This window comes from Carcharhinus amblyrhynchos, chromosome 11 (assembly GCF_965287045.1).
Source record: "Carcharhinus amblyrhynchos chromosome 11, sCarAmb.v2.hapA, whole genome shotgun sequence".
NCBI lineage: Eukaryota > Metazoa > Chordata > Chondrichthyes > Carcharhiniformes > Carcharhinidae > Carcharhinus > Carcharhinus amblyrhynchos.
In genome coordinates, this window is record NC_137334.1 from 67,797,208 (window position 1) to 67,809,305 (window position 12,098).

At 44.7% G+C, this 12,098-nt stretch overlaps 1 protein-coding gene across 1 annotated transcript in view; it reads right to left on the reverse strand.

The window, feature by feature from the left end:
• The window catches only part of LOC145350210 (lactase/phlorizin hydrolase-like), a 56,299-nt gene that overhangs the window by 35,217 nt on the left and 8,984 nt on the right, over nucleotides 1–12,098 (reverse strand). The window contains exons 4-5 of the mRNA XM_080199273.1: nucleotides 11,786–11,857; nucleotides 4,761–4,875 (exon numbers count right to left, since the gene is read on the reverse strand). Coding sequence (XP_080055399.1) covers nucleotides 4,761–4,875; nucleotides 11,786–11,857 — 187 coding nt within the window. The remainder of the gene's footprint in view (nucleotides 1–4,760; nucleotides 4,876–11,785; nucleotides 11,858–12,098) is intronic.

The following is a 12,098-nucleotide window of genomic DNA, read 5'->3' on the forward strand; positions in this document are numbered from 1 at the left end:
CAGGTCATAAGAACATAAGAAATACGAGCAGGAGTAGGCCATCTAGCCCTTCGAGCCTGCCCCGCCATTCAATAAGATCATGGCTGATCTGTTGTGGCTCAGTTCCACTTTCCCGCCCTCTCCCCATAACCCTTAATCCCCTCTCTTATCAAGAACCCATCAACCCGCTTCTTAAAAATATTTAGCGAGGCAGCCTCCACCACTTCAACGGGCAGAGAATTCCAGAGATTCACCACCCTTTGAGTGAAGAAGTTCCTCCTCAACTCCGTTCTAAACCGCCCCCCCTTTATCTTGAGGCTGTGCCCCCTAGTCCTACTGTCTTTTTTGAGCGGGAAGAGTCTCTCCACCTCTATCCTATCCATCCCATTCATCATCTTATACGTCTCAATGAGATCTCCCCTCATTCTTCTAAACTCTAACGAGTACAAGCCTAGTTTATTCAGCCTCTCCTCATAGCTCAATCCCCTCAACTCCGGTATCAGCCTAGTAAACCTCCTCTGCACTCCCTCCAGGGCCAAAATATCCTTGCGCAGGTGCGGCGCCCAAAACTGCACACACTACTCCAGCTGCGGCCTCACCAATGCCCTATACAGCTGCAGCAAGACCTCCCTACTTTTATATTCAATCCCCCTCGCTATGAAGGCCAGCATCCCATTCGCCTTCCTGATCACCTGCTGCACCTGCAAGCTGGGTTTTTGCGACTCATGCACAAGGACCCCGAGGTCCCTCTGCACCGTCGCCTGCTGCAGTTTTTCGCCACGTAAGTAATAGTCCTTCCTACCATTCTTCCTACCAAAGTGGACCACCTCACACTTGCCAACATTAAATTCCATTTGCCATTTCCTGGCCCATTCGCCCAGCCTATCTAGATCCTTCTGCAGACTCTCCACACCCTCCACACAATTTGCCTTTCCCCCAATCTTGGTGTCATCAGCAAATTTCGACACCCTGCACTCGGTTCCCTCCTCCAGATCATCTATATAAATGGTAAATAGCTGAGGCCCCAGCACCGACCCCTGGGGCACCCCACTAGTCACCAACCGCCAATCCGAATAGCACCCATTGACCCCCACTCTCTGCCTCCTATTTGACAACCAATCCTCTATCCACGCTAACACCCTACCCCCAACTCCATGTCCCCTGACCTTCTGCAATAACCTCTTGTGAGGTACCTTGTCAAACGCCTTCTGAAAATCCAGAAAGACCACATCCACCGGCTCTCCTCTATCCACTGCCCTAGACACATCCTCATAGAACTCCAGTAAATTTGTCAGACACGACTTCCCTTTAATGAAACCGTGTTGCGTCCGCCCTATCAAGCAATTCCCTTCAAGATGCCTCGCAATTTCCTCCTTAATGACGGATTCTAACATTTTACCTACCACAGACGTTAAACTAACCGGCCTATAATTCCCCGCCTTTTGCCTGGCACCCTTCTTAAACAACGGCGTAACATTAGCCGTTTTCCAATCTTCCGGCACTTCCCCGGAATCCAGCGACGTCTGGAAAATAACCACCAAGGCATCCACTATAACCTCCGCCATTTCTTTCAGAACCCTCGGATGCATTCCATCCGGTCCTGGCGACTTGTCCACAATCAGCCCCTCCAGTCTGTCGAGCACCACCTCTCTAGTAACAGTAATGTCATTAAGACCCTCCATTCCTACCACCTTTCCATCGCTAACACCCGGCAAATTATTCACGTCCTCCTCCGTGAAGACAGAAACAAAAAAGTTATTCAAGACCTTAGCCATATCCCCATCCCCTACCACTAGCTCCCCTTTCTCATCCTCTAAAGGACCAACGTTCACCCTAGCCAGCCTCTTCCTTTTTATATATTTATAAAAACTCTTGCTATCCTTTTTTATATTAAGTGCTAGCCCAGCCTCATAGCTTCTCCTACCCTCCTTTATCAACTTCTTTGTCAATCTTTGTTGACATTTAAACCTTTCCCAATCCTCTTCTCGCCCACTGCTCTTAGCTACTCTAAATTCCTCCGCTTTTAATTTAACACTTTCCTTCACCTCCTTCGTTATCCACGGCTTATTACCTCTCTTCCTACTGTCCTTTTTAACCATTGGAATAAATTTCTGCTGAGCACCAAGAAAGATCTCCTTAAAGATCCTCCACTGCTCCTCAGCAGACCTACCTTCCAACGCACTCCCCCAGTCCACATTTGCCAATTCTTCTCTCATCCTACCATACTCCCCTCTATTCAAACAAAGGACGCGTGTCCGGGAACCCACTTTCTCCTCCTCCATCTGCACCAGAAACTCCACCATACAATGATCACTCTCTCCAAGAGGATCCTTCACCGCAAGGTCCCTAATTCTACCCGCCTCATTACATAGCACCAGATCCAAGATAGCTCGCTCCCTCGTCGGCTCCAACACACACTGTTCAAGGAAATTATCCCAGCAGCATTCCAAGAACTCCTCCTCGAGCCCACCTCGTCCAACATGGGTCGACCAATCAATATGCAGATTGAAATCTCCCATAACTACTGCCGTCCCATTCCTGCACGCCGCACTTATTTGCGTGTTAACAGCCCGCCCCACCTCCAGATCATTATTCGGGGGCCTATAGACGACACCCACCAGCGTCTTCCTCCCTTTGCTGTTCCTAATCTCCACCCACAACGATTCCACGTTCTGCTCTTTGGCTCCGATATCATCCCTTGCTACCACCTTGATACTATCCTTAATCAGCAGAGCTACGTCACCCCCTCTTTCCTCCTGCCTATCCTTCCTAAACACTTGATAGCCCTGTACATTCATCTCCCAGTCCCTGTCACCTTGCAGCCACGTCTCTGTAATGGCCACCAGATCGTATCCATTTGTGTCGATCTGCGCCACCAGCTCATCCACTTTATTCCGAATGCTTCGTGCATTCAGATAAAGCGCTTTCATCCCAGCCTTCACCTGGACCCTATTTGCCGTAACGCCACCAATTGGGACATCCTTGGCCTCTTCCCTTACCTGTACCCTATCCTTAACTTTAGACCTCGTAGCGTCACCTACCCTCGCACCCTCCCCCCCCCTAATTAGTTTAAAGCCCTGTCTACAGTCCTCTTTACTCGATTCGCCAACACTCTGGTCCCAGCACGATTCAGACCAACCCCATCCCGCCCGAACAAGTCCCACCTACCCCAATACTGGTGCCAATGCCCCATAAATTCAAACCCATTCCTCCCACACCAATCCCTGAGCCACCAATTCACTTCCTTTATCCTGTCAACCCTACGCCCGTCTGCACTCAGTTCAGGCAGTAGCCCAGAGACGACCACCTTGTCGGTTCTACTTTTTAATTCCATTCCCAGCTTCTCATACTCCCTCCCCAGATCCTCAGTCCGCACTTTGCCTACGTCGCCGGCACCCACATGTACTACAACGACCGGGTTCTCACCCTCCCACTCCAGGTTCCTCTGCAGCCCAGCTGCGACATCCTGTACCCGAGCACCAGGCAGACAACACACCCTTCTGTGCACTTTGTCATTGTGACAAAGGACAGTGTCAATACTCTTCACCCCACTATCTCCAATCACTACTATGTTCCTTTTCCCCTTCTCTTTGCCTATGTCCTGCTGCATCACTGTACCGTGTGCAGTTTGCTCACCAACCTCACCTGCCTCGTCCTCTTCCAGACTGGAAGCAAGAACCTCAAACCTGTTATGCAGATTAAGAGGCTGAGGCCTCCGCTCCTCACCCCCCTTCCTCCTCCTCCCAGCAGCCCCCTTTTGTCCCTGACCCTTAGATTTAGCCAGTCTAGGGGCACCCTCTCTCCCCCTGATGAGCCTCAGTGTCTGTAGCTCAGAGGCCAGCTCATCCACCTTGAGCTGGAGCTCCTCCAGCAACCTGCACTTACTGCAGACATGGTCACTGGGAAGGACCCTGGGGTCCGCCAGTTCCCACATCATACAGAAACCACACATCACATGCCCCTCCATTATTCACTGTAATTTTTTATGGGGAAAAAATTTTTTTCCTTGTTTCTTGCTGTAGTAGTTTTGAAAAAATTTTTTTTCCTTGTTTTTTTTTCAAACAAACTCACCTGGCCTTTTTTCCTCCAAGCCCTTTTTGATATTAAGCCCTATTAACTCACTCTGCTTCCCACTCACTCCGCTGCCCGCTCAGACGCTGCCCGCTGTCTACACCAGGCCTCCTTTTAAACCTGGCGCTGATTTAAAGCAGGCTGGTCCACAAATGCCTTTTCACCACACCCTCAGAATTCTTAAAGCATTAAATACAATAAATAAATGCTTTAAACAGTTCTACAAAGAGTAAAGTGCTTTAAACTTATTTTAAACAGGTTTTTAACAGGTAAAATCTTAGCTCTCTCTCTCTCAGCTCCAGCAGACCACTGTCTCTGTGAAGTTTGCACGTTCTCCCTGAGTCGGTGTGGGTTTCCTCCGGGTGCTCCGGTTTCCTCCCACACTCCAAAGATGTGTGGGTTAAATTGATTGGCCATCCTACATTGACCCTAGTGTCAGGGGATTAGCTAGGGGTAAATACGTGGGGTTACAGGAATAGGGCCTGGGTGGGATAATGATTGGCGCAGACTTGATGGGCCGAATGGCTTCCTTTTGTACGATAGGGATTTTATGAATTTATGCCTAGTACATTGTGACACAATTTACTTTCTTACCAAGCAGCGTGTAAACGTTCTGTGGGTGGACTGGGTAGTGGAGTTGATGGTGTAAGGGCTACTCAGGGTTGCAGAGAAATATTTGCTGCCCAGGAAGTTGAAGAATCTTCACGTACCTTCTACAATTCCAGCGAGGGCTGTTGTGTAAGGCTCTGTGCTGCCTTCAGCTGAAACATCACTTTGTGAAAAGTCCAAGCTAAAGATCAAAATCCTCAAAACCTTACTGATGCCCTGCAAAGTGAAACATAAACCACCATTACTTTCTATTAAACCACCATTACATTAAATACATGTATAGGATGGGAATAGAGGGATATGGTCCCTGGAAGGATCCGGGGTTTTAGTTCAGTCGGGCAGCATGGTCGCTGCAGGTTTGGAGGGTCGAAGGGCCTGTTCCTGTGCTGTAATTTTCTTTATTCTTTATTCATTACTTTCTGTTCCATTGCTGAGCAAAGCTTTCCATTTCAACTTAAATTGCCAAATGTCTTCTAAGATGCTATTGGAAGTAGTAATGATACTGTTGTTCACTAAGTATACCTGTGACACTGCAACCTATCTAGGATTCCTGTCCACAGGGTAGAAAGAGGTTTATTATCGTGTACAGTAAATTCTGTGATAGGAGCTTGTGTCAAGATAGATATTTCTGACCAAACTCTGTCACAAGATATAAAGGCCTCAAAACTCTGAGGGAGCCTGACATTTGTGTTGTCTGAGATACCAGAACGGACTGTGGGATGGGACAGCTCAGTCACTTACTCTTTTCTCTGCCCATCATAATTTCCATCTGAACCGAGTTCACATGCTGCTTGTATCCACATTTGGGTGAATGCATTATGACAAAGCGAACAAGGAAATATTTCCTGTCATCTATGCTACAGCAGCGCTGTGTATCAGGGCACCTCCCAGTCCCCAACAGCCAGCACTATTTAGATAGGGGAGTAAGGTAATATTTTAAATGGATAGTTTTTCTTCTGCAATACATTTCTGAGTGATTGATTGCAATAGGGAAATTGCAGAATTCAGTATTGATAGTATTCTTAGTTCTATAAATAGCTTTGGCTGGTATTGCTGGCCAACCTATGCTGCAGCATAGAATCATAGAAACCCTACAGTGCTGAAGAGGACATTAGGCACATCGGGACTGCACTGACTCTCTGTCAGTATATTACCCAGGCCCTCTCTCCATCCTAGCCCCGTAATGTCAACCATTTACCATTGGCTAATCCATCTAACCTACACATTTTTGGACACTAAAGGGAAATTTAGTTCGGCCAATCCACCTAACTTGCACATCTTTGGACTGTGGGAGGAAACCAGAGCACCAGAAGGGAAACCCATGCAGACACAGAGAGAATGTGCAGACTCCACACGTCTCCCAAGGCAGGAATCGAACCCGGGCTCCTGGTGCTGTGAGGCAGCAGTTCTGTAGGTATTTTTTTTCAAAAATATACTTCATTCACAAAAAAAACTCCCAAATAAACTATTGCAAAACGACAGATCCAAAAATTACAAACAGTGCAAATAAAGAATTATTTTTCTAGTACAATACTATGCTTATTTACATGACATTACATTCATTACGTTTCATTATTTAAAACTATATACATGCCTCAGATTTTACTATGTGCTGTTATTTTTCAGTTTTGCACACAGTTACGCAGGCCGAGGGTGTTCTGCAGTTACCGAGCCTTCGATCTGCCTCGGTTGAAAGACTTTACATGGTGGCCTTTCCCCACTGTGCCTTTGCGACGGCTGCCTCAAGCTTGAGTGTGTCCCTCAGCACGTAGTCCTGGACCTTGGAAAATGCCAGTCTGCAACACTTGGTAAAGGACAAATCTTTCAACTGGAAGACTAGCAAGTTTTGGGCGTCCTTCACCAAGCTGATGACCCTCCAACAGCAATTGATATTTGTCTCGATGTGTGTCCCCAGAAACAGCCCATAGAGCACAGAGTCCTGTGTCACCGAACTGCTCGGGATAAACCTTGACAAATACCACTGCGTCTCACTCCAGACCTTCTTTGCAAAGGCATATTCCACAAGGAGGTGTGTGACTGTCTCATTACCTCCACAGCTGCTTCGAGGGCAGCGTGCAGTGATGTTGAGACTTCAAGTGAGCATAAAGGATCTGATGGGGAGTGCCTTTCTCACCACAGCCAAGTTAGGTCCTGGTATTTGTTTATGAGTTCTGGCAATGAGGCATTCTGCCAGATGACACTGACGGTCTGCTCAGGGAACTATGGTCAATTAATGTGCAAGCTTCAACAGTAAACTATACAACTTGCTGCAACCAAGTAAGTGTGGAGTGGGAATCAAATCTAGCACCTGTCTGATCTTGTCAGTTTTGACAGTCCATAAAGCCATTGAAGCACCCCATAGCCTTCAGGACTCATTTCCAAAGTATGTTAGCTTTTCAAAAAAAATCCTACAAAGCTAACTTCATGTTCCATCAATCTGAGTGTTTTATACATTGGAGCTGGAGATAATGAATAATTTTTTAATGCAGAGTGAAACCTGGTCAAGTTCCACATCCTGGACTCCAGATAAACCTGTTGGACTTTAACCTAGTGTTGTGAGACTTCTTACTGAAACCAAAGGTGTTCAGGTTAGATTGATAGGCCATGCTAAATGGCTCCTTAGTGTCACAGGGATTAGCAGTGTAAATATGTGCAGTAACGTGGGATTATGAGGACAGGGTCCAGGTGGGATTGTTGTTGGTGCAGGCTCAATGGGCTGAATGAGCCCGTTGCTCCTTCTGCACTGTAGTGACTCTATTCTATGATTCAACAGGTTGCCCACCTCTATCTACAAGCAAGACTTCATATTGAACCGGATTGGAATCAACTGATGGGAAGGCCTTGTTGTTGGCCAGAGTACCTGGAGATAAGCAGTCAGGAAGAATGTGGAAAAAGCAGAGGATTAAAGAACTGAGCAAATGGCAGAAAGAAGAGTCCAGGGAAAGGAAAAACATTTGTTGATCTTGAGTTGACACTATTCAGCCGTGCTGGCTGAATTGGCCACACAGCCACAACAGGCGATGTTCATTACAAAAGTGACATAGAATTTTATGCACCACCTATGGTTGGCAAGCAAGTGAGTGGGCCCGTAAATTAGAATGACTTAACTAAAACCTCAAAGAACAAAGAAAATTACAGCGCCGGAACAGGCCCTAAGTAAGAAGTCAATGAATCATGGGACAAACCCACAATAACAGAGCTAAATGGGCAACTGATGGTTATATGATGAGATTTTCAGATTGTTATGTTTTGGGTCTGTTTCTTTAATTTGGGGTAAATTTAAGGGCATCATGTGACCTGTTCTGAAGTCTGCCTGAATGGTGTGATTGTTAGAGATTAATGGGGGTTTGCATTGTTTTACTGGGAAGCAGGTGCAATGGGGACATATTTGGAGACAACAGCAGAAGTCTATGTGCCAACAGTGGACAAACTGTGACTCTCCAATGTCCCAGAAAATATTGAGCATGTAAGCAATTGTTTTTTGTTTAATTCACCATTTTTGTGGGATGTGGATGTCACTGGCAAGGCCAGCATTATTGCCCATCCTTAGCTTCCCTTCAGAAGGTGTTGGTGGGCTGTCTTTGTGAATCCCGAGGTGTGCTTTGTCCACTTAGTTCAAAGATCTCGAGGACTACCAATCAGTGCTTCTAGCTGGATACAGTGCCCAGGTGATTCACAGGGACATGGTGACGGACTTTGAGCTGAGAAGGGTGCAAAGGAAGCCATTTTGAAATTGGGCTATAGGCTGTCCCCAAATACCACTGAATAATGGCAGGTTAGTCAGCCAGAGCCCAGGAGAGAGAACACAAGCAGCTAGCAGTCAAAGTTTCTATGGTTTGCTGTACAGAAATTCAAGTGGGATCTCATGCTTGGATTGGAAATTTATGAAGAGCTCACACAAGACTGGCACCTAAGTTTGCATTTGAGAAAGAACGTTTTGGCATTTGGGCTGATGAAAAATCTCATTTTAAAAAACAGTTCTGAGATGACATGTAAGCGGGCTGAAAAAGAGGGGGGAAAACCAGAAGTAAACGTGAAGGTTCTAAGAATGGTTTTGGGCTGATTCTAAGAGAATTGAATGTCTACTTTTAAAGGACAGGATAAAGAATATTTGTGGGGTCTGCTTTTTCAGTTGTGCTGAAAGGAAAGAAGGACAAGTTTTGCTCTGTGGCTTAAAATACAAGTTGACTCCAAAAATGGAGCTTCATCTTACAGACTCTGGAATACAGGGCAGTGGTTTTGTCTTCTGTCATAATAAGAAGTCTTAAAATGTGGAATTTTGCATATCCTTTCAGCTGCTTGTTGGAAGTTTAAATCTTCTTTTTAAATATCATTTTGAGGGGAATGTGATAGTTACCTGCTGCTCCCATCCAGTCACCAAAAAAATTGCCTGGAGATCAGATGGAGCATTGGAAACAGCATGAGGCTGGCCCCCACTGACCTCTGATCCCAACCCCAAAAGGCTCTTAAAAGTAAGCTCCTGGTGACTACAAGCCAATCAGTCTAACTTCAGTGTTGGGAAACTACTAGAGACCATTGTTAACTGTTACACCTTCCCACTGACTTCATCTCTCACCACTGCCCAGGACTCCAGAGTCTGTAAGATGGAAATTTACATGTACCAATCTGTTAATGTCAAGATGGAAATGAGTAAGAACTATGGGCTAAAAATTTGTTGATGTGAGCTGCTGTAAAGTGGCGCTATGCAGATTTCATAGAGATCCCAGGATAGGCAGCATCGCAGACTATTACCTGCACAGCTCACGGGGGATTTTTCAATGATATCAATGAAAAAAAGACACACAAGCACAAAAGTTTTAAGACTTATTTATTAGCGTCACAAGCAGGCTTACATTAACAATGAAGTTACTGTGAAAATCCCCTAGCCACCACACTCCAGTGCCTGTTCGGGTACACTGAGGGATAATTTAGCTTGGCCAATGCATCTAACCAGCACATCCTTTAGGCTGTGGGAGGAAACCGGAACACCAGAAGGGAACCCACACAGATACAGGGACAATGTGCAGACTCCACACAGACAGTGACTTAAGCCAGGAATCAAATGCAGGTTCCTGGCACTGTGAGGCAGCAGTGCTAACCACTGTGCCACCATGCCATCCACAGTCATAGCCAGTCGTGCTGTATGTCTTTGGAGGCATTGACATGAATCTCAATAACATTGCTGTAAGATGATGCCATTTGAACAAATCCCTAACCCTGTGTGTTTTTTTTACCTGCAGTTACTGTCAAATTTCACCTTGTCTGTTACAAAAAAAACTGCAGTTAACACTCCACCTGTTACTCTGCACTATAATGATTGTCATTGTGTTCATTTGAATGTAGATTGTTGCAACAGTTGGACAAATGTAATTCTCACTTGGAGAAGCTGGATTAAAAAGCAACAGCCAGCAATGATTTGTCAAATACAATTCATGTCTGACTAACCTGATTGAGGACTTTGATGAAGTAACAATGCACTGATAAAGCTATTGCAGTAGATGAACTTTCAAAAGCAGCTGATAAAGTAACATAAAATGAACTTCTCAGAAAATAGATGCACATAGCATAAAAAAGATGATGGTAACTTGGGTATAAAATTGGTGAAGGGAACTTGGATGCAGAGAGTAGCAATGAACTGATGTTTTTCTGGCTAGACAGAAATATACAGTGGGCTCCACCAGAGGTCAAATGACTTGGACATTAGTATAGGGACAAAGGAGTTTGCAGATGATACAAAACTTGCCAGTAAGTTTTTCATTCATTTATGGGATGTGGGCATGACTGGCTCAGCCAGAATTTATTGTCTATCCTAATTATCCTTGAATGAAGTGGCTTGCTAAGTCATTTCAGAGGGCACTTAAGAGTAAACCATGTTGCTGTGATCTGGAGTCACATGGAGGCCAGACCAGATAAAGATACCAGATTACCTTCCCTAAAAGGCATTAGATGGGTTTTTATGACAACGGACAATGGCTTCTTAGTTATCAATAGACTTTCAATTCCAGATTTGTTTTTAATTGAATTTAAATTTTACTGCCTAGGTGTCTGGATTACTAGTTCAGTGACAATACCATTGTGCCATTCCCTTTGCTGTGAGGATAGTAGCAGACATCAGAAGGACGTAATCATACTGGGAAATGGCTAGGGGCACACCAGATGTAATTTAATGCAGATAAACGTCTGGTGATTCACATTGGGAAGAACAACACAGGGATACAATATAATCTAAACAGTGCTATTTGAGGGGTATAAAAGAGCAGAGGGACCTGGAGATGTACATTCACAAATTCTTGAAGGTGCCAGAGCAAGTGGACAAGGCAGTTAAGAAAGTGAATGGGATTCTTGGCTTTGTACACCAGGGCATTGAGTACAAAAACAAAGAAGTCATCAGGTGGGGTTTTGTGGCCTTGCTCGTCGTGAAACCGTAAAATCCCACCCGAGGTCAACAGACCATCCCATGGTCCACCCCTCAGCTGCTGTCATTCCTCTGGTGGGTGAGGCTGTAAAATTCCAGCCATCATGTTAATGTTTTACAAATCACTGGTTAGAGTGTTGCATACAATTCCTGGCACCACAGCTTAGGAAGAATACCAAGATCTTGGAGAAGGTGCAAAGGAAATTTACCAGGATGATGCCAAGAATGAAGGACATCAAATACGTGAGAATGATTTGAAAGGCTGGGATTGCTCTCCCTGTAGAGCAAAGAGGGTTAAGAGGAGACCTAATAGATGTATTCAAAATTGAGTGGTTTTGACAGAGCAAGGGAGAGAAACTGTTTCCTCTGGTGAATAGGTTCATAATCAAAGGTCATATTGTTTAAAATAATTGATATAAGATCTAGAAGGGAAATGAGAAATTCAATCACACAAAGGCTTGTTATGATCTGGAACACACTACCTGAAAAAATGGTGGGAAAAGATTCAATAGGAGCTTTCAAATGGCAATTGTTTTGAAGAAAGCTAATTTGCAGGGTTATGGGAAGGAAGCTAAATTGGACAATTCTTTCAAAGCACAATCATGGAGGCTACAATAAGATACTAATAATAACCTATATTTCTGATCATTTCAGCACTTAAAAACTGATGAACGTTTGCATTTCTTTGAACATATTTTACTTCAAATGTACCTTTACTTTTGTCAGCTTCTCCTGTAAAGAATCTTCATTTGCTTTTGAGACTTCATTTTCCAAGAAGCCAAGCTGAAAGAACAAAGATTCCTGATCAGCATTGACTCAGGGATACAAAATTATCAATTGCTAAGGCTGTGTGATATCCATTCACTGAAAATGTACTAAAAAACAGAGAAAATGTTTTTCCCATTGTGATTTATAGTTTTTTTAATGTTTTTAACATGTATCTCATCAGTCTGTGGATAAGTCACTGTCAGAGGTTTGAGAGCAATGTTCAATTGATTGAGCTTCATTTTGAAGAATAGAAAAA